This window comes from Peromyscus maniculatus, chromosome 13, assembly GCF_049852395.1.
Source record: "Peromyscus maniculatus bairdii isolate BWxNUB_F1_BW_parent chromosome 13, HU_Pman_BW_mat_3.1, whole genome shotgun sequence".
NCBI lineage: Eukaryota > Metazoa > Chordata > Mammalia > Rodentia > Cricetidae > Peromyscus > Peromyscus maniculatus.
Window position 1 is genome coordinate 10,087,711 of NC_134864.1, and position 27,431 is coordinate 10,115,141.

General features: G+C 46.1%; 1 protein-coding gene across 33 annotated transcripts in view; it reads right to left on the bottom strand.

Annotated features, from left to right (window-relative positions):
* Window positions 1-27,431, bottom strand: part of Hdac4 (histone deacetylase 4) — a 262,371-nt gene that overhangs the window by 62,714 nt on the left and 172,226 nt on the right. For 31 of the 33 annotated variants that reach the window (XM_042259861.2, XM_042259865.2, XM_042259864.2 and 28 more), the window contains 4 exons: window positions 14,451-14,571; window positions 8,549-8,670; window positions 3,881-4,012; window positions 157-269 (listed from right to left, as the gene is read on the bottom strand). In XM_042259861.2, coding sequence (XP_042115795.1) covers window positions 157-269; window positions 3,881-4,012; window positions 8,549-8,670; window positions 14,451-14,571 — 488 coding nt within the window. The remainder of the gene's footprint in view (window positions 1-156; window positions 270-3,880; window positions 4,013-8,548; window positions 8,671-14,450; window positions 14,572-27,431) is intronic. The other 2 variants (XM_076549624.1, XM_076549623.1) reach the window with 1 other exon arrangement.

The window sequence follows — 27,431 nt, forward strand, 5'->3', positions numbered from 1 at the left end:
TCATGGTTCAGGAAGACCACGATGAGGAGAATGGGGCAGTAACGCCTGGAAGGCCCTCCCCAGGGTACTCCCACGCTTTGGTCCTCGCTGGTAAGTCGGGCACACGGCAGGTCCTGGTGGGAGTGCTTGACCCGTGTGAGTCTGCGGCTGACCCACCTCGGCTGGAGCACTGGGCACGGCAGGTGCGATGCCATTTTCGGTGCTGACGTTTCCAGAGCTGCTATTGGGAGAGCTGGGGCCGGAGCCGGGGGCGCTGCTGCACGCGGAGTCTGTAGATGAGAGACGGCAGTTGGGGTCAGCACTGGAGCGACACAGAGGGCCCTACTGCCTCCCTGGGTTTCTGCCTCCTAGACTACTGGCATGCGGAACAGGGCAGGATTTCAAAGCAGGAATGGGAACACGATTCCCTTGGTCTTGGCTTACTGCTGACCTCCCATGAGCCTCCCAAAGCTGAAGCTCTGTGGATGCATGGCCGAGCCCTTCAGAATGTGCACATTACCCACTCCATAGCTCTTCTGAATTTCAAAATGGTTTGAAACATCAGAAAGGTAAGCCCTTAAACACTTATTAATATTCAGACAACAGACCAGTGAACACAAAGGCCCAGTGTTTTTTGTTTTTTAAATAACAGCAAAAGGTCAAATTCATTGTCTCTATAAAAACAATTTCAAACTAAACCAACCTACTGTGACTGCTCGGTTTACATACGATCTTCTTACTTTACTATGAACCACCTAGGGCCAGCACACACAGGCAGAGGCTTCTGCAGCTCACCAATGCCGTTTGAAATCACACAGCAGTCTTAACAGATATTTACATGTCTGGGGCTTGACTCTGACCAGTGGGCCAGGCACAACGCTCTTCACACCCATGGGCTGGCTGCTGCTATCTCCAACCACACAGAGTGGGCGGCTGCTCTCTACGCTCAGGGGCAGATACTGAGCTTTTGATGTCTGGCTTAGGGGTGCTTTGGCAATGGCACCATCTGGTTAACACTTCTCAAAGACACGAACTGCTTTCCAGAAAAGTCCAGGTATCTGTTCATCATCAACAGCACTCTGAGATCAGAGTCTAGTCCCAATTTGGACACAGTGGGCCCCCGAAGGGGTTCAGAAACACCCAGCTAACAGGGCTTCTGCACAGCTGGTTCTGAAATTTGTCTAGAAGTACAGTGCTGCGGGACAGAGGAGAGGCGAGGGCTGGAGCAAACCTGTCCCACCTCCAGAGCGGGCAGGAGCTTGGCCTGAGTTCTAAAGAGGGCACCCTTTCACCCCACTCACAAGAGGAAGCTGTCCATAGTGACTTCACCTGCCCTGGACTTCAGTATGCTAGGGCAAAGATATCCTCACATTCATCATGGCAGACAGGGAAGGCTTGGTCCTCTTGGAGGGGGTCATCCACCAGTAACTTGAGGTCACTTCTCACCCTCTAGCAGCTGCCTACACCCTACCTCCACTCTAGAACTCTGTATGCAGTACTGTGGTAAGAACCATGCCACAGACACTGATCGTGAGCACAGGACTCAGTCTACATAGGACTCAGTCTATCCCTGTTCCTCGTGTCCAAATGCCAACTAGTTCATTTTGGCGTGCTTGTACTTCCTTGAATTGCACCAACTGGGAGCTCCAGAGCCTACCTGGACCGCAGAGGTGCTTCCATTTTACTTCTTAGCACTCAGGCTTTGCTCGGCTCTGGATCTCTACCCTGGGACTATGCTCCCTGCTGCTTCAGCCTGTCTCTGGCTGCAGCAAGTCCCCCCTAGGCACACACTCCTAGGGGTATGCAGATAAACACTCTCACCTACATGCTGCACTGTAGGGCAATAAAGTGTGGGTATGTATCATGAGTTTCACTTTTAGCAAACTGATGTTTTAGTGCTCTATTCATTCTGGTTCTAGGAATCTGTCTACAGAAATGCACATAATGCAAGGCTTTCTGTGTTATTTACATTAGCAAAACGAGGGTGTCAAAAGTCCCTGCAACAGTGATGAAGTGAGGAGGAGATGTGGTTGTACAGTAAGAGGTCCACGCTCACTGTGGGGTGAACACATGCACACACTCAAGAGCATGGGAGGAACCCTGATCGAGGCAGCAGCGGTGCTTCTTCCTGTTCTTCAACCAGCCAGGAGGAGCAGCAGCGTGGGACATGCTGTGTCCCCTGGCCCATCTCAGGGACCTCCATGCAGGGTGCAGGCCTCTCCTGCCCAAGGACCTTTGCTGTTCCCTTGTTCTCCTTGGAGCAACCCTAGCTGGAGTCCCCTTCTGTCCGCTGCCTGAAAACAGCCCTAACTGGGGCACCTTTCCTGTTGCAGCTGCCCAGGTGGCTACAGTGACCTGGGCAGCACAGTCTATTTCCCAGTTTCACTTATCCATCAGGCTGTAGCTCAGACCCCACCTTCCTCTCCACAACCTTACATAGCCACCATGGCTTCACTGACCTTGTTTGCCCTGGGCGTGAGTGCAGACTCCCATCTAACGAGTTCAGCAATGACCATGACAGTTCAATGCCGTCATGCTGGCCCCCCAGGCCATCTCCCTTGGCTCATCTTAGACAGCAAGATCCCAAAGAGCAGGCACCTCTTCTCCCTGTGTCTGTGCCCAGCCCGGTCTCAACTGACTCTCAATGGGCTTTAAGCAGTAGCAGCCATTGAGGTGTGACCCTGCCTCACAAATATCTTATCAGTGAAAGCACAGAGCCTAGGCACATGCAAGGACTGGCTCACACCAGGGGTTGCTACAGGCAGGTCGGCTGCACACCAGTATGAACAATTTCTACTGACATGCCCCTACAACGCCCAACTAAACTTCCCAGTGAAGGACAGGTGAGTGTAGGTTCTAATACTTCTGGTCTCTCGAGACAAGACATTTCTAATTGTATAAGCAGGGGACAGACAGCTGCATGAAGAGCATGATAAAAATGAGGTGTTTCTAAGAGAACAAGCAGGCGACAGACAGCTGCATGGAGAGGAAGACTGTGACAAACAGGAGTTCCCAGGTACACAAGTGACACGATCTTTGCACAGACCTAAGATCTACAAGCCAGTCCTGGAGTGAAGGCTCACACTGGCCTTGTGTCTAGAAGGCCACACACCCCTGTGTCCTGAGGGCAGGTATGTGAGACTTGGGTACTTGCTCTGAAGAAGGCAGCACAGGAGGCCCTTTGTCCCTGGGACATCAGCACATTCACTGAAACCCACTGGAACCCACTGGGCAGCTGCTACTCACAGACCAACAACTGGCACCCTGGCCTTCAAACAGCGTGTTCAAGGTGGGAACACCCCCCAGGTCAGCTCTGACAGCTTCCTTTTTCCTAGATGCTAGAGTTTTAGGTGGTGGGGTGAGCTCCTTAGCCTGAGAGGGACGTGCTGGGAGGAACTTCCTGGGGTGGGGAGGGCTGTGTCCTGGGTTTGTCCACCAACAGTGCCAGCTTGTTCACTGCAGTGTGACTAGCTGAGCTCCTTGCTCTTCCTCTGCTCAGCTGGACACACTGGTGAGGAACAATCTGGAAGGCTCCAAGGCCCCATGATGCCTGTGGACAGCAGAAAGCAGGCAGAAACATGCCATCACCACTGAAGAACAGGGCAGTTTTAAATCCACCTTCAGAGAAGCTCTGGGTTAACCCTGAAATGCCAGGCAAGACAGTTCTCTCATTTGGGCCCAATGGCAGCCCTCTCAGGGAACCAAGCCAGGGAGCAGGACCTGACCAGGCGTTCAAGTCCCCCACCTCTAGGTGGCTGGGCCGCATGTGCAGTGCTACTGAACAGGACTGCATGAGGGAACTGTGCTGAGTTGAGCCACATTTGCTAGAGGGGTCAGAGTGCAGGGTGTGTGTGCTGGGATGGGGCGGGGTGGGTGGGGGCTTACCTGCTCCCTGACATACCTGTGACATCCAGGGGTCGCTTTTTTAGAGCAGTGGCCACAGGGCCATCTTTCCTGCGCAACAGGGGGCTGCTCCGCCTCTCAGCTACTTTCTGCTTAAGCCTTGACCGTAATTTCAGGTTGGGTTCAGAAGCTGTATGAAAGGAGATGTCGTTACAGCCAGGCAGACACCGCTGGGGTCAAGGGCATCACACTGGTGGTTTAAAATATGCACTTAAACTTCCACTTAAGTAGAACATGGAAGCAGGGCTCTTCTGTTGTTAGCTCACTCCTGTTAGCCCCATTCGTGGGTGCAGGAGGCTGGGAGTCAGGGCAGCCTGTGTGTGCTTCCACCCACCCTGATGACATTACACAGCGTCACTGTCTGATTCACTGGGCCCAGCAAGAAACCAGTGAGGTGTAACCATCACTCCATGAGGATGTCTCTCAAATAATGGACTCCTAAACAATTCAACTGTAACTTTAAAGTGGCGCTGCTTTGAAACCCGAGGAGAGCTGACAAAGGCACCTTTTCAGGCTGTCAACCGTGACGTCACCGCAGCTTCCAAATCACCGGCTTTGGTGTTCACCTGAAGACACCTGAGTCTCACCGTCCAGGAGCAAACACTAGCCGGATTCCAGCAGCCTCTGTGAAGGCCAACTGAAGCTCCAGAGCATGAGGTGTAGGATTGGCTAGGCTGCTTCTCCTCACTGAAGTACAGCTTGGACCCTGACTTTCTTTGCTGACACTGGCTAAAGGCACAGCTGAGGTTGGGATCTGGCTTGGTTTTTGTAAACAGCTCTCCTGTGCAGACAGAGTCATGTAAGAACCTGCAACTGGGAGGCCATGATGGAACTCCATTCTCTGCAAGAAAGTGCAGACCCTCCCTGCTCCTGGGGTGGCACAAGCCAGAAGCTTCAGCAGTCTAGTGGGAAACCCTGATTCGAAAAGAGCACGGGACTCTGCAGCCATCAACTTCCAGAGAAGTGCAGCCTGAGTTGCCACGCCAGCCAACCTGCCAGAACCCCTCGTGTCTGTCCTGACAAGCTTGGGCAACATGTTGATATGTGAAATTGTGAGATGTCACCTTAACCTCTCTGAATCCTGGGAGAAGTCCCCTACCTCCATGTGGCAACACACACACACACACACACACACACACACACACACACACACACACACACACACAGAGGAAAAAAAAATCAGGACTCAGAGAGGCCAGGGTTCTGAGGAAACTCTGGCCTGGATCATGTGAGCAATTGAACCTTCTTTTGGAAAAAGGCTGAGGCAAAGCGCAGATTTCAGATTCTTGGAAAGAGGGGACTAAGCAGGTTTCCTAAACAGCTTCCCAGAGAAGTCAAGGCAGGTTGGGTCTGACGGGTTCATGCGAAGAGATGAGAAACTCAAACTGACAAAAGCTTACCCTTACCACAGCCAGTTTCCACACTGCAGGAAGCCCTGCCTGGTGCCGAGTGAATACTGGGTCTGTGTTCTTAAATTTCCTGGTTTCCAGAGCCATGAGCCAAGTAAACTCTTTATTCCCTATGCAGTTTTGTTTGTTTGTTTTGGTCTTGGAGATTTTGTGATTGCGACAGAAAATGGGCCAGAACAAGCACAAACTGTAGGAAGGATCCTGTCAATGAGGGTATGTATCAGTGATCCAATCAAGTCCTTGCTACACCTTAGCTTTTGTGAGTGTGTGGAAAAGCACTGTTAGTGTCTTTAAAAAGGCCTTAAAGATCCAATAAGGATAATTTAACATTTTAATTAATTATATTTTTCTATTTTAATTTATTTTTTATGTGAATGGGTGTTTTTCCTCCATATGTTAAGGACATGCATCACTGTCTTCTGAGGCCAGAAGAGGGCATCAGATTCCCCTGGGACTGGAGTTACGGATGGTTGTGAGTTGACATGTGGGTGCTGGAAATTAAACCTGAAAGATCAGCCAGTGCTCTTAAGCACCTAGCCATCTTTCCAGCTTGGAAGGTAATTCTTTAGGGTGCCCAGAAGCAGTGGGAAGGGACCAGGTTTCACCCTACCTGAGACCACAGGCAGAATTCTGATAGAAGAGGGACCCTGCAGCAGAGACACCACTGTTGTCAATAGTACAGAAAGGAATGAGGCCTCTGATAGGAAGTCAGAGCTGGGCTATGGGACAAAACTGACAATAGAACCTGTATTTGGAAAACTATCTAGCTCCGAGCTCCTGTGAGCAGGTAAAGGTGAGGGCAGCAGGGGCTGGGGTGTCAGGGGCCTTGACAATCATCAGGTACACACAGATGCCATAGGCCTGGGCTACTGAGCGGGGTTATTTACATGTGGCCCTCTGCTAAGTAGAGCTGAGGGGAAGGTTTGGTAGGACAAGTCACGGGTGGAAGGAGTCCAGACCATCTAACAGCTGGAGGATATGGAGCAAAGTCTTTCTCTGGGTCTTCCTTGACTCACTCAACTGCTTTTCAGAGCAGCTGGGGGTTGAGGAGGTAAGAGGGTCTCCTAAGCCAGTCATGTGAGAAGTAGCTGGGGATAGACTCAGACAGTTGAGCTCTGAGCATGAGAAAGCTCAGGCAAGCTGCATGCTCTTTTCTGAGAGAAGGAAGACAACACAGCATGTGTGTGAGCAGCTATCCCAGGGAGCCCAGCAAGGCCTATGCAAATAAGCCCAGAGTTCAGAAGAAAGCAGCACAAGATTGCTAAGGGCTTATTTCACTTTGTATAAAGATTAAACTCCTTTAAGGACTGAGATGGGCAAACTCTATGCAAAGTCAACGTAAGTTAGTGTCAAGCCAGAGGCAGGAAGTATTCAGAGAGCTATTTGAGACTGTCACTGTAACTTGATCACGGTACCTCATGCAGGTAATATCCCACTCACTCTGTCTTTCGTACCCCCACTTCATCAGAAACACAGAGGTGTGCTCAGCATTGGCAACATCAAGGGCTGGAAGAAGCCACATTCAGTGTTCTGCAGGCTGCTTCTCTGAATACTGTAGGAAATTAAATGCTTTCTCTGGAATTCTTATTATTAATATTATTCATGAGCTGGTGGTGCCTCTTCAAATTTGGAATGTAACCAGACCTTAATTAAGGTTTTCTGGAGCCTCTCCAGAGTGTGAAAAGCATTCCTTCCTCTATTCTCAGGGTGTGGGGTCTGTAGGTGGGCTGTATGACAAGGCTAGAAGTCAACACGGCAGTGGCTTGGCTTCTAACAGTCCCCAGAGAAATGCAGCCCAGCACAAGGACCAATGTGGGTAGACTGAGACTCCTGGAGAAGCCTTAGGGCCCCACAGGCAGCCAAGGAGGGCCACATGGCTGTGGTGAGCAGCAGTGGCCAGTGGTGTAAGTGTTCTGTCTTCTGTTCTGACAATCTCTCAGGGACTATGCTACAGGTTACAGAAGGCTCCCGACTAGGAGCACTACCACACCATCCGTAGGAGAGGGCAAGAGCCTGCAGTCTTGCTGCGTTAGTGCTCTGGGCTAGACAGGACAGAGGCATGCACTGTCTCTTCCTGTTGACCTCTGCAGGAAGTGGCCTCGGGTGTTTTCAGGAGGGTCTATCCTTTGGTGAGAGCTGACTACTCTGCATTTAAGCTGTGTCTTCATCCTTCTATAGCAAGACCCTGTCCACCAGAAATGAAACAAACCTGACACGGCCACTTTATTTCACACGCTTCAAATATCAGTCAAGTCCTGTTTAGGCCGAGCTAAAATGTCCCTCCATTCCACGACCAGTCCCTGATTTCTGTCTGCTCAAAGCCATGCTAAATCACACTTCAATGCCCTCTGAAACTTCCTAGCTTAGGAAGGAGTAAAAGGTGAGCCTGTTCATCTCTGTGATGCCTGTGAAGAAGTCACTGCACATGGCTCTACTGCAGCCTTGCTTAGAGCTAGTGGAAACTTGGGATTTCACCAGCTTGTTCAGTAAAAGCAGGTATGCCCCTCAAACTTCATTTCTGAAGGAAGCCCAGAAGGAGCTGCCCTGAACTGCCCTGCAGGCTGAGGCTCCACCTCCACCATAAAGGCTGAGACTACGTAGCTCCACACTCTCGGAGCAACCTTCAGAAAGCCCACCTCTCTCTTGCACCCCAGTGCACTGTCCACAGCCTCTTCTGCCCTTCTCTAAAGTCCCTGTCCTCCACAACCATCACCCAAGAGTGTCCTGCCTTGTCTTGTGATCTACCACATTCCTCTTGTTTTGACAACAGTCTACTCCCTTTACAGCCTTTGTCCATAAGAGAGCTGATGTACAAAGCTGTGGGCTAGCAGGGGGGTCCCTGCAGGAGCCAGCCACACCTTCACTCTGGGTACCTTGATCATCCCTGTCTGGGTGCTACCCAAGGCCATATAGAGGGTTACACACTCACTGACCTTGGCCAGCACATCCACAGAACTGTCTTAGTCCTGGAACTACCCTATTCTAGACTGTAGAGTTGAGCATACTACCAAGAGGGGATTACCCAAGGTGCTCTGGGGATGAGGCCAAGTTCTACACTGCAGGAGTACATGTATGAGACTCATTGCTTTTGGGATCAATCAAATAGGGAAGCTTAGGGTCATTTTAAAAAGAGTGTCTGAATGCAAAAGCCACTACCCTAAATTAGCACAAGATGCCAAAGCACTACCCGTGGTTCCACAGGGGTCCCCAGACTGCCGCCAGGACAGAGGTTCTCAGGCAGCAGACTGCACACTGACCTGTTTTCCTAAGAGGGAAGTCATCTTTGGCGTCATACATTCCCAAGACTGGGTGGTTGTAGGAAGCTGACACCCCACTCTGGGGCGGAGAGCTCTGGTCAAGAGAGCTGTGCTGTGTCTTCCTGGAAAAAGGCAAAGACAGATATCAGCATGCCCAGACATCCCAAGCCTCGGGATACCAAATTTTGTTAGCCCCTCTTTTAAAGGAGTGAGGTGAGAGTAAACCCAAAACACAAGCACCAGTATCCACAGCCCTGTCTGTGTGCCCTATGGCCCATTCTCTGCCCAGACCTGCCCTCTGCGATTCCGAAGTCCTCAGATGGTTTGTCTTCAGGGTGCAAGCAGTGGATGATCAGTGGGCACAGGCATGAGAAATAACAAGAAAGGCTGCGGGCAGTGCGATGGGGTCAGCACAGACACTAGCAGGTGCTGGTAATGCCCACATTTGTCTGTCTCCTCAAGCACAGGGTCCCTTGAGGACTTTCCTTGTGCAGAAGATGCCCACCACTCACGTCCACTACGACAAATCCCCCAGCTGTCTCCTTTTGGGAGAGTTCAGCAGCAGCTCAAATCTCTACCCTGGGAGTTACTACAGGAAGTGAACTTCTAATTGCTATGCACAAAAACAGCCAGATGGGAAAGGTTGTAAGTGGATGAATGCTCAGAACAGGGAGAAAGGGGAGGGGGGGCAGAAACTGGGCTGCAGGGTAAGTCTAGGGCACTGAGGCCATCCTAGATGACCTTTAGCCAAGCCTTCCTTTGAATTCTGAGAACATGAAACATTCTGTAGTCTTGAAGACAGGAGATCTGCTTAAAGGCTTGAAACACATTTGCCTACTTTCTAGTTCAGACTTTGCCAAATGACTTATGTGAATACATAGTACTCGGCACCCACACATCTGGAGTTATGTGAACCTAGAGTGGGAGCTCTCAGACATACACAAGTGTATATTTAGATATTTGAAAGCATATAATGTAAAGAATGGATGAAGCGACTCTCAGACACAAATCTAAGAGGGCATCCCTGAAGACTTCAATGCTAAGTTACAAGGGCACCCCTTTTCTCTTTCCTACAAACAGGTGGTGTGTGTGTGTGTGTGTGTGTGTGTGTGTGTGGTGTGTTCGTGTTCACATGTATGGGTTAAAAAGATAGTAAACTATAGGAAAATAATTTAAATATGGGAATTAGAAATGTAATAAACACAATACCATTGTTATGTTTCATGACAGGACAGTTTCATCCTACAGAAGAACAGCTGGAAACTGGTCACTCCAGATCCAGTAGATCTCCTCTTACTGATCTCATCCCTCGAGATGCTGTCAATATTAAACCCACTTTTCTGCCCAGCCTGTAAGTGAGCTGAAATGTGAGGCTGCTACAGATGACCTGCCTCAGGCCAGGCCCACAGCTCTCAGTACTGTCTTCCTCCTTGTCTCTCGAAACAATTCTCAGAGCTGGAGCTGGCAGCTGTGCTGGACAGCCAGTGGGGCACCTGTGGGAGTCTGGATATCACAGAAGGGGGCTTTCATGTCCCCATTACCAGCTCACTTGTAACGAGCAGCCCCCCCCCATTGTCTTTCGCATTTCTCCTCTGCATGCCAGGAACAAGCAGCCACTTGGGAAGAAATGCTGGTAGATAGTCTTGGTGTGGCCTCTAAATGCCAGGCCAACTCAGCTCACCCTGAAATAAACTCACCGAGGAAGGATCCAGATGTGTGACCAAGATCAAAATCCTCTCCCTGGCTAAGTTTGCACACCCTAACTCCTACACCTCATGGCCTATCACTGACACCTGTTAACATACCCACCGCCCACAGACCCTCGTATTCCAAAGGTTAGGACCACAGAACAGCTTCTAATTCTCCCCGATTTCTAGCCTAGGATGCAGACAAAATCGGCAGGAAGATGCAGGTTCACTGACCAGGCCTTTTTAAAGAGGAAATCTTTGGAGGTAGGGGATGTACCTCAGTGGAAAAGTACTTGCCTAGCATGTGTGAGGTCTGGGGTTCAATTCCTAGCAGCACCACCAGCACCAGGGAAACAATAAATAAATAAAAGAGTAAAAATAAAGGCAGTTCTCATATAACAGATAGAAAAACAAATACTACTGTTTTCTTTCAAAATACCACCTTGAATGTGGACTAAAACAACACAAAATGAAGCATTTAAATTCTATCAACAACTAGCCTTTCCTATTACATCAGATTTATACCAGTGATTTAAAATAAATAAAACTTGTTAATCAAGTGTAACATCACTCTAACAGAAATGTGTGAGCTACACATGTAATTTACATTTTCTAGTAGCTACACAAAAATGAGAAAAAAATGGGTGAAATTAACTTTAGTGTTCTACTTAACCTGAGATATAAAAATACTATTTCAACATATAATTAACATGAAGCTTATTCATGGAAATCCTGTGGTCTGAATTTTCTGCAAGCCTCAATTTCACAGGCCTGGGAGCTAATGCATGGACAACCATATTACACTGTGCAGGCTCAGAAGAGGTTTTAAGGCTCAAATTGTGGACACTCTCTGCCCTCCATGGATTATTACCACCAATCAGGCTTTGAACAGTCCCAATTCCAGACTGTCCCCTTTGTCCCTTTGCTGGTGATTCTCCAGCTTTGTTTTGCTGAGTCCAGTTTTACATGACTAGAGTGGTAAGGGGTGGCTAGTGTCTGCCCTGCCTAAGGACACTGTGTATGAGGTTTCCACACTGCTGCACAATTGCAGTGCATGGTGACCCAACCTATCAGGCCACTTCACCTGCTATGGGCTTCTGGGTCATTTCTGTTTCAGTGGCTAGGACCACAGAGATTAAGCCTGGGTATGTACTTGCATCCCTGGGCAAATACTAGAAAATACACTGCTGGGTATCATTCTAAGACCTGCTAAACCATTTCCAATGGGACTCTACCACTTAACTTCCCCCAGCCATCTGTGCAGGAGTGGCCACCCCCACCCTGCCACCCCTGGTCTGTTAAAGTTTAGCTAGCCCTGTAGGTGAGAAGTGGCATCTCACTGGGATGGCAACGCACACAGCCTATTTGTGGCATACTGTTCCCATCTTTGCCACATGCATGTTAAGCTGCTGCAGCTTCACGAGCACTTTATAGATGCACGCTGAAGGGTTTCCTTCTAACCTATCACTCGCCTTTTTTTCAAAGAGCTGCTTTAAATGTTGATGCTGCCTGACTGCTTCTAGTAATGGGCTCACAGCTCATGACAATGAAGAAGAGACTTCACCAGTTGTTACGCTTCAACTTTTAAGGGTAATTTCACTGCTGGAAAGAAACCCCTCCCCTCATGTTTCCTTCTAGAAGTTTTGTCAGCTTAGCCCTCATGCTCAGACCTTACTGTCTTTCAACTGCTACTGGCAATCACCACGTGATATGTGAAGCTGGGTAGTGGTTTGTCTCTTTCTCTTGAAGACGGTGTTCTGCCAACATGTCTTGCAATGAATCAGCCACTGCACATGAGTAGTCCTTCCATGATGGTTGGTCAGGATCCTTACATGTTTATCAAACTCAACCAAAACAAGCTGGTTTCCTGGATGGTGTGTCCGATATCAAGTTCTGCCCTTTCTAGCCAGCTTGCTCTCAAACTGTTTCAGGGTAGAGGGTCTTGTGCAGGTTAGGACCTCCCTGGAGCATCCTGCTCAGGACAAAGTTCTAGGAAAAGGCCTCCCCCCGCCCCCCAGGAACTATACCTTCAATCTCTCAGTATGTACCCAATTCCCTTCTCCATAACTGCTCACCTGTAGCAGGCTACCTGCTGGCTGAATTCTGCTTCCAGCCACATCTACCTCCACCGCCCCTGCTCCTGTCAGCCTTTCCCCCACCCCTTTCTGCTTCAGCTGTCCCATCCGTCTACACAACTGTGACTGCCCTCTTGGGGCTGTAACTCAACTCACAAATCCCACTTTCTGCAAAGGTGCCTCTTTGAGTCCTGAATTTTCTTGTAACAGCACCCCCACTGAACTTCCTAGTCCCTAAGTTGGGCTGTTCCATCTTCTTCTCCTCTAAAGGGGCTCCCCCTGCTCCCTGGTGTGAGGACAATCTTTTAACAAGTGGTACCAACCTGCCCTAGGCAGCTCTCCCTTCCCAGGTCCCGCTGTCTCTCCTAGACCCTGTCTGGCCCTGCTGCTCTTTGCAGCTTGCATCCTTGTGTCCACCCCCAAATCATCATCCCAACTGCTATCCTTGGCTGCATTTCCCTGACCATCCTTACACCTACATGTAAATGTAGGACAATGGAGCCTCTGCATGGCAGAAGCCCAGGCTGACCTCTCCAGCGGAGGCTGCAGACCACACCACAGGCTAAGGCTTTCTCTGGCTCCTCACATTGCCTTTCTCAAGGGCCCTCTTGCTCATGACCACTCATCACTACTCCTCATGGTCCACCTCCCTCGCCTCTTCTGAGCTACATGAAGACCAGTAGTCTGCTTTAGTACATTTGCAGTGTATGCAGCCACAGAGCATGTAAGGGACGATGAAGAGCCTCACTGTACACATGCTCCTCCTCAGGTTGTGTTGTGGTAACAGAGGTCATCTATACAAATAAATGTGCCACTTCAGTGGGATCAGAGGTTTTTAGTAGAAACAGTTGTCCATTTTGAAACTAGAAAAGCTATTTTTTTTTTCCCTCGAATGAAATTAATGACTACATTTTGATTTAGGAAACTACCCTATTGCTTCTTTCTAGCAATGAAATGACCCTTAAGAGCAACATAACATAATTTCAAATTAGCCATGTGCTTCGTGTGAGAACTGGCCAAGTCTCCTCAGTGGGCTCTATACTACACCACAAATGGCCCATGCTGGCAGGGCCTCCACCCAAGCCTTTTTTACCCTGGACAAGTTAGCTGCTTGTATCTCTCAGCAGAGACAAGGTCTTGCTTTGGTCTGCCCACTATGCATGCTATGGCCTAGGCTGATATTTTTTCCCAATTCTGTCCAAATCTAGATCATAAAGGTGCTGTCAGGTCCAAAGGAAACTCCAATTCCCCAAAAGGCGGTGTATATATTAAAAAATGACAGTATAGACTCAGCTCAAGCTGGACTATGTCAAAGGACCACTAAAAGCCTGCAGTCCGCATGCCTTAGGAAGTTGTGAAAAGGTTTCTGCCCACAAAAGGAGTCATTTCCAGGACGTTGACATATACCTGTTGTCGCATATCAAAGCCCATGCTGGCCTCCAGGCTCCTTCAGTCCTATTCATACTTGTTATGCATTTCAAAGTCCACACCAGCCTCCAGGTCCTCCCATCTCCTCCTTCTCTATATACTACAACACTTCACCCTACCCTCCCCCTCCCCTATATACTACAACGCTTCTTCACCCTCACCCTCCTCTATATATTACAACGCTTCTTCACCCTACCACTTCACTCTTGCTTCTCTTGAAGACAGCCCCGTCCAGTCTGCTTCTTTTTCTCTTTGCTCTGGACAATTAGAGATGCCTCTGACACCCCCCCCCCCCCCGACACACACACACAATAAAACCCATCCCCCTAACCATGGAGCATCCATTTCCATGAATATCAGAGTGGTTTCTTTACTGTGCTGTTAGACTCTGACTAAGCATTAGATTAGAACTCAGTAAGCAACGGTGGATAATCAGGACACAAGTCCTCTGCAAGCGGCTCCTGTGGTGTTTCAGAACAGTGACTGGTCACTGCCACGACACGGCTTGGCATCTGAAGATATCCACCCCTCATCTGGCTGACAGTGACACTATCCCCAGACCTCCTCCCTTCAGATCTGGTTACAGAGCTTTGGGGTTCGGCATCTCTACCAGCCCTATATTAGGTCTTTGAAAAACTGGGTCCACTCAAAGCTGCCCACAGAGCTGAGTATGCCACGCACCCCAAGAGCAGGCCCAAATAAGTCACTTACCCGTACCAGTAGCGGGGATCGCTGGAAATGCAGTGGTTCAGGTTCCGGTGGGCCAGCGCCTTCTTCTTGTTGAGAACAAACTCCTGCAGCTTCATCTTCACCTCGGTGCTGGCCACAGCACCTGGGAGGAGTATCAGAGTGAGGAGGAGGGGAGAGGTGGGAAGCAGGGAGCACAAGGTACAAGGCAGGAAGAGGGATCTCCCTCTGCACGGCTCTCCCAAGGCCAGGAAGCTTTAAGGGGAGGTCTTCTATCCAAACACTGCATGACTGCATTCTACTGACACTCAGATTCAGCAGGAAAAAGGTTTCTGTTAGCTAACACAACTTATTTCTGCAGGGAGGTTTCATATCCTTGCATTCAATTTCAGAGCCAAGTGCTGGAAGCATGGTGGGGCTACTTTCTACCGAACAAGCAGCAAACTCTATTTTAGAGTTCCATGCAAACAGAATTTCCTACAGCTGCCCAGAGGGACAAGGTCTGTTCTACTGGAGAGCTGGTAACCAGTGTCCTACATACACTACAGTGTATGGCTTTCTTAGCATCAAGTACACCTCTGTTCCCCTCTGCCTGGTGCCACACACACTTTTGGCAGGCAGATACTCTCATTTCCCTCAGGTGGAAGTTGTGTATCCCAGGGCTTTCTCGTGGTATGGTAACTGTTGCTGAAAGCTGTGTTGAGGAGAACTGCAAGATCCTAGAGATGGACTGCCCATGGGCGCCCTGACTTGCCATGCATAGTCAGTCTGTGGTCCACAGATCTACTGCTAGACACCTCAGTACTGTGTCCACCCATCCTTCTGAATACTATCGTACAGTGTTCAGGCACTGTTCTGGGTGGTCCCCAACACTTCATGCAGCACACAGGACCAGTAGAGTGATCCTATCACACAAACAGCCTCAAGATACTTTATAACACATTTTCAGGAATGTCTCTACATACTGACACCCTGCCCCATCCATTAGGCATCAGGGGTACACATCCTCTTCCCAGAATTCAGGGTTAGCTCTTTGCATGCAGACATTCCACTGGTACCCTGAGGAGCTGTGGACAGCTGTGGGACCTACACTTACCATACTAGTTTGGCTTTACTTTATCTCCTGGTTCAGTTCTTCCCAGGAGTTGCCATGCCGTGTGTGTGTGTGTGGGGGGGGAGATGGGGTAGCTATGCTGAAGGGTCTGCAGACAGGTCCTAGTCACTTGAGTTGTTAGGCTGCATTTATAATTTATCAAGAGCCTACACATTTAAACTTACAAGAAAACTATAAGCAGGTATTCTCAGGCCCAGAGGTAAGGTGAAGGTCTGGAGAGGTCAAGGGCACACATATGCTAGTCTCATTTCCTGTTAAAATCTGGATAGTCTAATGACCCCACACTACTTTTTTACTCTGGGTTTTCCTTTGTCACCAAATACTACCACATCCTCCCTGCTCCATTAACTTTTCTTTCTGAAGTTGGATAATCATTGGGGCTGGGGGTGCTGAGGCTCCTGACTGGCACTAGCAAACCCCCTGGGTTCAATCCCCAAGACCACCAACCAAAGAGACAATCCTTTGAGCCAGCCTTCTGTTTTGGTCCTGGGTTTGTTAGTATGGTTTTCCTGTCACTCTGCATGCTCTAGAGCCATTTCAGCACATGGACTGGAAGTGGCGACTATCACCAGAGAAAGATGGTCTCCTTCTCACCTTCGACATGTGCTCAAGGCAGAGTTATCGATGGGCACACATCCTCTGGTCCTGCACAGTAGACCAACTGCCCAGGCTGATGCACTGTTCTACAGACATGGAGGGTGAGAGGATCTGCAGACCCTATGACAGGAAAGCACCATCCTTCACCACTAGTCACCTGCCAACTGTCTGTCAATGCACGGACCTGGAAGGATCCCGGGTTTGTGGAAACGTCTGTTCTACATGTGACACTCCTAGACACTCCTGAAAGCAACGGGTCAACACTGAACAGAAACGCAAGCAGTAGAAACCTAGGAAAGGATGATGCCTGCAAACACATCAAGTATCTTTACAACCAGCATTAAAGGAAATGCCCCGTGGTGTGGCTGGAGGCAGAGAGCAAGTCCACAGAAGAGCTACTTGAAAAGAGAAATGAACGCAAGCCCAGATATAAGGCAAACTTAATATCACCATCACAGTGACGAAACGATTAGTTTCGTAATGCTATGGAGGATGCTGCTGACAGACCAGATGATGGTGATGTGGGACAGCAGCCAGGTGGCAAGGCTGAAGTTCAGGGCTTGAGGTTCAGCACCGACTTGGCCTACAGACGACACCATCAAAGCAAGCACAGAGTCACAGTTTCTCAAGTTCAGAGGGAATCACCTTGGTTCTTGGGTTCCACAAGACGAATTTAAAAGGGAAGTTTTGTACAACCCACTGTTCCCCTGCTGCTGGCTCAGGCTCTCTTTCTACATATTTCTCTAATAGAGAAAAAGTTCTAGAATCCAAAACATAATAAATGGACAACAAAATTGTTTTCTTTTTCTTTTAACTATATATTCTTTTAAGTGATTATCACTTATCCACCGCACAGATTTTCAGAGCTCTTGAGAGGTGCCAGCGCTGTCCCAGCCAGTGGTGACATTGCTCACACACTAGCAGGCACCAAGCGAGGTCTGAGCAAGCAGTCAAGCCATGCACAAAGAGAAGAAACAGACCTGGATGGTGATGGGATATTTAGGGAGGCTGATGGGATGGCAGGGGCTGGCACCCAGTAGGCTGGGCACAGTGCTGACCAGTCTGTCATGGAGGCACAACTTAGCTTCTGCTTGATACTTACTCAAGTTTCTCATCTTCCCTGCTCCTGTGGGGAAGGCACGGACTCACAAACAGGACAAAGTCACCCTCAGGACTGGGTGACCGACCTCAACCCCAGCCTCTGCATCTGTGTCTCTCTACTGCATGCTGTAGACAGAGTCCAGGCAAGTGCTCTGTCACCGAGTACCACCCAGTCTGGCACTATATCAAACTGGGTCAAAGTAAGGACGTCTGCCCATCAGGGCTGTGCTTGCAGCCAAAGGCATACCACAGTGCCATGCTATCTGCACTCTGCTCAGAGGAGACTTCCTATTCTTGGAACTAAATGGCTAGCAGGCACCTTAGATTCCCAAATGTCTCCAAATGGGAACATGGTTGGCAAAGGTAATGCTGCTGTTACCTGACAGGGAAAAGGCCATGTACTCTTATGAACCCTGTGGGTCAAATGAAGTTCATTATTTGTTACCAATAAGTAAACTGCAGCGTGATTAAGAATAAGTGTTTAACAATGTAAATGTTTACAAATATATACACAATTCATTAAATATTGAATAAAGTCAGTTAAACAAAACCTTAAGATAGGAGATAACAAATACTTTGCACTGGTTTTCAAATGTTGAGAAACTGAAGATGCCTCCTGTCATTTGCCTCTGACAGCACAAACAAGAATCCCCTTCACGGCTGAGCTGCTGGGCTCGACATAGAGCATCTCCCAGTGTTGGTCTGCTGGCTGCCTTCTCCTCACAGGACCACATTCTTAGGACTTCGAAGCCCATGCAAGCTTGCCAAAGACTCAACTGTGCAGTTTATTATTAATAATAAAACCTGACCACCCAAATCCACAAAGTGAAACCCATGGCTGCTGCCTGTGACGGGACTGGAGTGCAGCTGAGAACATTCCAACACCAGGTCAACAAAGGGCGGAGCTTAGCACACAGCACAGAAATCATTTCTGACTCATAAACAGACCTGAGATGTTTTCTGAAGTAGTATTCTGTGAGCCTTGAGATAATATTTTTATTGGACCATTTTCGTAAACTCTGAGAAAGTAATTTAGACTGAGATGCTTTTCAGCAACTAGAAAAATTGTTATTTGTTGGTTGGTTGTAGCACAGATTGACTGGGTAATGTTTAAAATTTGAAGTAATCTTTTCATAAATAACCACTACTTCCCCTACTCCAACAACAACAACAACAAATCCAGTAAACAGGATACACAGTGAGGTACACATGTGCCACAAACGAAGGAGGGAGTGGCCAGTCCCAGGGCTGGGATGAGTCCAGCCTGGGCACTGTGCCAGTGGCACTGGGATCTGTGCATGCACTCGTCTGTCGGGCAGTACCACGCTGCATGTGCACAGTCAAGTCCCTCACAGACTCCTATGAGGACAGGGTGACGGCTTCTCGGTGGGAGGCAGCCCTCCGCGAAGAGCACTAGGCAAGCCATGAACCGCCTTACTTGGAGCCATAAGGCTTGTCTAGACCTCAGCATTCAGCACTGGCTGCACTTGAGAGCTGCTAAGGAGTCTGAAAATCAGATTCCTGACCTCAGGTTCACTGCAGGTCAATTCACTAGAGTGGCTGGCCTGAACAAGTGTCAGGACAGTCGATTACAGAGGCCAGATCTGCACAAATGCCACATGTATATCCCAACAGGTCTGCACTTCACCTTGGAAAGGCCTTCAGTTGCCTTTAAGGAATTTGCTCCCTAAGGCCACCACTGAGTAAGATGTGACAGTGGCTGGGTACATCATTCAGGCTTAGCATTTCCTTCCAAAGACCGGGAAGGAAACTACCTTGAAATTCTATCAGGTAAAGTGAAAAAGATGAAATATTTTCACATTTCAAGAGTGGAACATCACATTACTGATGATTCTAAGTGTTAATTTTGTGCATGAAACAATTTCTTAGATTTAGAAATCATGAATTAGAGAAATAAACTGACAAGAGAGTAAATTAGCAATAAACTTAAAATATATGTTTTGAAACCATTAATTTAAAAAATATACAAAATTACACTGGCATATTAAATTACTTCCCAACTTAAATTTAGAATTAATTTGGCATAATAACAATCTTTACACTAAAGATGAGCTTGAGAGTGAATTCAAGTAAATTAAATTTACTTGACAGTCATCATTGACAGTCATCATTTAATTCCTTTGAAAACATAAGGACTTTGTTTTAGGAAAGTCCCATTTGTAAATACTTCTAATCTAATGAGGAGTCATTAAAGGCAAGATGTCAATTGTGCATCCTAAAGCTTGCACTAAGGCACACCTCCAAATCTCAATCTGTTCTTTCAATCCCGACAGGATGCAGACCACAAACAGAGCCAAGGGGAGGGAGTCCAGGGAGCGGAGGACAACTGACTGCAAGGATAACTACTTCAGGGATCCGAGCAGGCTTCTACAGCCTCTGCTGGCAGCCCAGGACACTGGGGGACCTGGGACACAGAGTTAAGCTGGACAGAGAGGGTGGGCCACCTCGGCCAACTGTCTCCCTGTAGGTACCCGTGGATGAGAGAACAGGTGGCAAGGGGCCAAGGCAGCTCAATGTAGACTGCAATGAAAAGGAAGGACCCAGGAAGCCCCAGACTCTGAAGCAGGCCCCAGAGAGTACACCTTCTGTGTGTCAGTAGCCTGACACCCTCCTCTGAAATGTTTTAATGCATCTGGACAACTTTGCAAAGCAAAGAGGAAACCCAATTTCTAGGCCAGTGTGTCACTGGTCCTGAACCCCATATCTCAGCTTTACATTCAGACCAGCACTAGGCTGAGACACTCTGACAATGGTGGGGGCGACAGAAGGAAGGGACGGGCAAGCGACAGGGAGGAGAGAGCCAGCCAGAGGGGCTATGCTAAAATAATGGACTATTAATGGCAGAAATCCCATGAAAACTATAACTATCCGAATAAAAATGTGAAACTAGCTATCTAGCAAGTAAAAAATCCATCAGTTGAGTGTAACAGCAGTTTACTGGAAAATTTCAAATGAGTACAACTAGACATCTGAACAGAATAAATCACTAAAAGGAAGCAAATTGAAGAAACATAGGGGTCATAGAAAAATGGCCTTAACGTGTGCAACTAAAAGTCTCAGATATACTGAATGAGGGAAAAAGCAGTATTTCTTTTGAGACAAAAGGTGAGAATAATCAGTTCTAAGATTTCATAAAAATATTAAATCATAATATAAGACTATGAATCCCAAGGAAAACAAAGAAAACTGTAGTTAAAAGTATATCTGAGAAATACTTCAAACGAGAGGGACTCTTTAGTGTTTGGTTTGTGAGACAGGGTTTCTCTGTGTAGCCCTGGCTGTCCTGGAACTCACTCTGTAGACCAGGCTGGCCTCGAACTCACAGAGATCTTCCCGCCTCTGCCTCCTGAGTGCTGGGACTAAAGGTGTGTACCACCACCACCTGGCTGAAGAGACTCTTAAGAGTCGCCAGCTAAAAAAGATTATCTCTGAGCAAGGAACAATACGAATCATAGCATTTTTTAAGGGAATAAGATCTTCAGAGTGCGAAGAGAAAATAAATACAAACCTAGTAAATCTACACAGCAAAATTAACTTTCAAAGACTAGGGAAATAACATTTTAGACAAGAATTCATCACCACTAGATTCCATTAAAGAAACTGTGACAGAAAATCATCACAGGTAAAAGTTCACATGTGGATATGAGTTCAACTTGTAAATAGGAGTGTGGGTCCTAAATGAATCAACACCACTTTTGAATTTAAGTGAGATTAGATTTGATGGAGTCAAACCGGCTGTAGTACCCACAACTGTGATCAATAAAGGAATGGCAGAATAGTAATTTCCAAGTTAGTAGAAAAGGAAAATTATATTATTCAAATCTAGAGCAAGAAAATGGAATGACAAGAGGTAGATAATTGAGGTTTGTAAAGTACACTGACATACCTAAGTACAAACATACCAATAGTTCTATTAATACAAATGGAAAAAAAATCACTTAAAGACAAATATTAGACTATGTGTGAAAATTTACCGAATACAGATACTGTTTTTCTTAGAGGAAAATTTAGAGCTTTACATTCAGATTTCAGAAGAGAAGGCTGGAATCAATCATTAAGATATGTAACTCACAAAACAGGAAAAGTCACAAACCCAAAGAAAACAGAAGACAGAGAAAGAATAAGGTTACTATAAATGAATGAAATAGAAATACATTCAACAGACTGTTTCCATAAAGCCAAAAGCTAGATTCTTAAATAGACTAACATGACTGATAAAAAGCCTCTGGAGAGACTAAAGAAAAAATGAATGAAACCAAACAATCATCAATAAGAGAAGGTGCAGACATCCCATACCAAGGATGTAAAATGGGAAAACACCACAGTCCATATAGACCAAAGAGAACAAGGATGCGTAGCTTAGCCTGGGAGCAGCACTGTCATAATGCCAAGCCTGACAAGGCTTTTCAAGAAGGGAAATGCTGACAGTATCTCTTACAAATATAGTTGCAGATGTACAAAATATGAGCCAACCAAGTATGCAACACATAAAAAAGGATAATGCTTTATGATCAAGGTGAGAGAGGTTATTTAATCTAAAAATGTCAGGTGGAATTTCTATCCAAACAGGTATATTTACCACATTAACTAAATATGTCAGAAAAAATAATCATGTGATCACTTCCAAAAGATACTGAAATATCTGATAAAAATTAGTATCCATGCATATTCAAACTTGTAACAAACTAACAAAGGAAGGTAACTTGGTAAAACAAATAGGCCAAGGAAGAGTCCCTCTGGAAAATGTGACCTGCACCAACAAAAGGGAGCCAGACCACCATCTTTAACCCATCATTCTAGTGGAATCTTAGCTAGGTCAGTCAAGTAAAGATGGAAAAGACACAAGGGCATCGTGATTGGGAGGGAAGAAACAAACCTGCCAGTATTTCTGGATGATGTGCTTCTGTAGGCTGAACACCTGAACCACCCTGCTGATAATTAGAACAGGACTTTAGCATGGTTGCTGGGCAGAGAACCAGCAGGTTGCTGATTATGTTTCAAAACTGCAAAACGAAGCTATGCACAATAGTGTTAAACCAATCAGATGGCTTGAAATATGCCTGCTAAAGTGCATGTAAGTCTCTTGCACATACAACTCTAAAATTTTGTTAAGAAAAAATTAGAAAGGTCCAAAAGAATACTGAGGGATTAGGAATAATCAACGCTGTAAAATATCACATCTCACCAACAGGATGCAGAGTCAGTCCATGTATCAGATAAACCCAGGACATGTGTGGACGGCAATAACCAATTTCAAGATTTTTCAATGAAAACACTAAGTGCCAAGAGTAGGAAAGTATGGTGGAACACCACTGCTCTGGTGCAGACTCCAGCTGCCAGAGAGACCAGTGAGCAGGCTGCACCACCACTGCTGCCACCAACTGGACTCTGTTCCCACATACCCATCCTGCAGCCCAAACCCACCGGCCCATCACCCTCCCCTTTGCCAACCATCCCCAGTAACATCAGCAGCTACTATAGGCACAAGTGCCACCCACACCCGTTGGAAGAACAGGTGAGTGACTGGTCTTCAGGCTGAACTGCCCCAATCTCTAGGCTCTAAACCCCAGGGCACAACCTCTGCCCCTCTCCTTCCCATCTCAGTGCCAGCAAGGCAGCTGGGCCCTGCCCTGAACTCTGGTGGAATTCCACTGCTCTAAAGCAGACCCCAGCAGCAGGCCAGCAGGCTGCACCACCACTGCTGCCACCCAACCACACCTACCCTAGCATCTTCCCCATGGACAGCCCTCTCCGGCAACATCAGCAGATCCTATAGGCGTAAGCACCACCCACACCAACTGGAAGTACATTAGCCCCTATAGGCGCAAGCACCACCCATACCAGCTGGAAGTACATTAGCCCCTATAGGCGCAAGCACCACCCACACCAACTGGAAGTACATTAGCCCCTATAGGCACAAGCACCACCCACACCAACTGGAAGAAGAGATGGATAAACACCAGTGTAAGAATACATTCAACAACATAAACCAGAACCCAGTGGCCCTACAACAGCAAGACCTGAACATTCTAATGCAGATGAAGCAAAAGCAAAAACCACCTTAAAAATAACTTTTTGAAGATGATAGAGGCCCTTAAAGATGAAATGAAAAATTCCCTTAAAGAAATCAAGAAAAAGACAAACAAAAAATTGGAAGAAATCAATAAATCCCTTAAAAAGAAAGCCAAGAAAAAACAAACAGGTGAAGGAAACAGTTCAATACTTGAAAACTGAAATAGAGGCAATAAAAAAAACACAAATGGAGGAAATTCTGGGTAAGCAAACAGGAACTACAGATGCAAGCATCTTCAGCAGAATACAAGAGATGGAAAAGAGAATCTTAGGCGTTAAAGATATGATAGAGAAAATAGATTCATCAGTCAAAGAAAATGTTAAATTAAAAAAATTCTTAAAATATCCAGGAAATCTGGGACACCATGAAAAGACCAAACCTAAGAATAGTAAGGATAGAAGAAGAATTCCAGCTGAAAGGCACAGAAAATATATTCAACAAAATAGAAGAAAACTTTCCCAACCTAAAGAAGGACATGCCTATGAAAATACAAGAAGCTAACAGAACATCAAATAGACTGGATGGAAAAAAAAAAGTTCCCTTGCCACATAATAATCAAAACACTAAACATACAGAACAAAGAAAGGATATTAAGAGCTGCAAAGGAAAAAGGCCAAGGAACATATAAAGGCAGACCCATCAGAATAACATCTGACTTCTCAATGGAGACTCTGAAAGTCAGAAGGTCCTGGACAGACATTTTGCAGCTACTAAGAGACCATGGATGCCAGCCCAGACTACTATACCCAGCAAAACTTTCAATCACCATAGATGGAGAAGATATTCCATGACAAAACCAAATTTAAACAAAACCTATCCACAAATTCAGCCCTATAGAAGTACTAGAAGGAAAACTTAAACCCAGGTGATACTTCAAAAACCTGTACTCCACAAAATTGGAAAATCTAAAAGAAATGAAAATTTTCTTGATAGGTACCACATACCAAAATTAAATCAAGACCAAACAAACAATTTAAATAGGCCTATAACCTCTAAGGAAAAAGAAGCAGTCATTAAAAGCCTCCCAACCAAGAAAAGGCCAGAGCCAGATAGTTTCAGTGCAGAATTCTAGTGCAGAATTTCAAAGGAGAGCTAACACCAATACTCCTCAAATTGTAACACAATATAAACAGAAGGAACATTGACAACTTCTTTTTACCCTCATACCCAAACCACACAAAGATGAAACAGAATTATAGACCAAACTCCCTCATAAATACTGATACAAAAATACTCAATAAAATACTGACAAACTGAATCCAAGAACACATTAAAAAACATTATCCACCATGACCAAGTAGGCATCATCCCAAAGATGCAGGGATGATTCAACATGTGAAAATCTGTCAATATAATCCAACATATAAACAAACTGAAAGAAAAAAAACTACATGATCATCTCATTAGATGCTGAAAAAGCCTTTGACAAAATCCAACACCCCTTCATGGTAAAGGTCTTGGAGTGATCAGAGATACAAGGAACATACCTAAACATAATAAAAGCAATGTACAGCAAGCCAATAGCCAACATCGAATTAAATGGAGAAAAACTCAAAGCGATTCCACTAAAATCAGGAACAAGACAAGGCTGTACACTCTTCCCATATCTATTCAATATAGTACTCAAAGTTCTAGCCAGAACAATAAGACAACCAAAGGATATCAAAAGGATACAAATTGGAAAGGAAGAAGTCAAACTTCCACTATTTGCAGATGACATGATAGTATACATAAGTGACCCAAAAATTCTACCAGGGAACTTCTACAGCTGATAAACACCTTCAATAATGTGACGAGATACAAGATAAACTCAAAAAATCAGTAGCCCTCCTATATACAAATGATAAATGGGCTGAGAAAGAAACCAGAGAAACATCACCCTTTACAATAGCCACAAACAATATAAAATACCTTGGGGGTAATTCTAAACAAACAAGTGAAAGATCTATATGACAAGAACGTTAAGTCTTGAAGAAAAAAAAATAAAACAGATATCAGAAAATGGAAAGATCTCCCATGTTCATGGTTAGGTAAGATTAACATAGTAAAAATGCCAATCTTACCAAAAGCAATCTACAGATTCAATGCAATCCCCATCAAAATCCCAACACAATTCTTCACAGACTTGAAAAGAACAATACTCAACTTCATATGGAAAGACAAAAAACCCAGGATAGTTAAAACAATCCTATACAATAAAGGAACTTCTAGAGGTATCACCATCCCTGACTTCAAGCTCTACTATAGATCTATAGTAATAAAACAGTTTGCTATTGGCATAAAAACAGACGTGTGGATCAATGGAATCGAATCAAAGACCGTGACATAAATCTACGCATGTAATAACACCTGATTTTGACAAAGAAGCCAAAATTATACAATAGAAAGAAGAAAGCATCTTCAACAAATGGTGCTGGTATAAATGGATGACGGCATGTAGAAGAATGCAAATAGATCCATATCTATCGCCATGCACAAAACTCAAGTCCAAGTGGATCAAAGACCTCAGTAAATCCAGCCACACTGAACCTGACAGAAGAGAAAGTGGGAAGTAGCCTTGAATGTATTGGCACAGGAGATCACTTCCTAAATATAACACCAGTAGCACAGACACTGAGATTGACAATTTTTAAATGCAACCTCCTGAAATTGAGAAGCTTTTGTAGGGCAAAGAACACTGTCAATAAGACAAAAACAGCAGCCTACAGAATGGAAAAAGATCTTCATCAATCCCACATCTGACAGAGGGCTGATCCCCAAAAGAACTCAAGACACTAGACATCAAAATACTAAACAGTCCAATTAAAAAATGGGCTAAAGAGCTAAACAGAGAATTCACAAAACAAGAATCACAAATGGCTGAAAGACATTTAAAGAATTGTTCAACATCCTTAGTCATCAGGGAAACGCAAATCAAAATGACTCTGAGATGCCACCTTACACCTGTCAGAATGGCTAAGATCAAAAACACTGATGACAGCTTACGTTGGAAAGGATGTGGAGAAAGGGGAACACTCTTCCACTACTGGTGGGAATGCAAACTTAGAGCCACTTTTGAAATCAATATGGTGGTAACTCAGAAAAATGGGAATCAATCTACTGCAAGACCCAGCTATACTAATCTTGGGCATATACCCAAGGATGCTCAATAATATCACAAGGATACTTGCTCAGCTATGTTCATAGCAGCATTATTTGTAATAGCCAGAACTTAGAAACAACCTAGATGACTCTTAACAGAAGACTGGATCAGGAACATGTGGTACATATACACAATGGAGTATTACTCAGCTGTAAAAAACAATGACCTCATGAAATTTGCAGGCAAATGGATAGAACTAGAAAAAAATCATTCTGAGTGAGGTAACCCAGACCCAGAAAGACAAACACAGTATGTACATAGTCGTAAGTGGACATTTGGAGTAAAGTACAGGATAACCAACCTACAATCCACAGCCCCAGAGAGGCTACATAACAAAGAGGGTCCAAAGAAAGAAAGCATGGATTTCCCTGGGAAGGGGAAATAGAAGAGATTTCCTGAGTAAACTGGGGGCAGAGGTGGGAGGGTGGATGGGAACTTGAAAGAGTGGGTTGGGCCGGCTGGGCACAGGAGGTGGGTTAGGGGCAGGACAAAGGAGGAGAGTAATGAAAGAGACATCTTGATGGGGGCATCATTTCAGGGTTAGGGAGAAACCTGGTGCAAAACTCCCATGAATCCGTAAGTATGACCCCAGCTAAGACTCCTAGCAATAGTGGAGAGGGTGCCTGAACTGGCCATCTACTATAATCAGATGGTGACTACCCTAATTGTCATCAGAGAGCCCTTACCCAGTAACTGGTGAAAGTAGATGCATAGATTCACAGCCAAGCACTGGGCAAGATCCGGGAGTCCTCCTGAAGGGAGGAGGGATTGTAGGAGCCAGGGAGGTCAAGGTCATGATGGGGGAACCCAGAGATAGCTGACATGAGCTCGTGGGACACATGGACTCTGGACCAACAGTTAGGGAACCTACATGGAACCAACCTAGGCCCTCTGCATGTGTATGAAGTTGTGTAGCTTGGTCTGTTTGTAAGGCTCCTAGCAGTGAGATCAGGACCT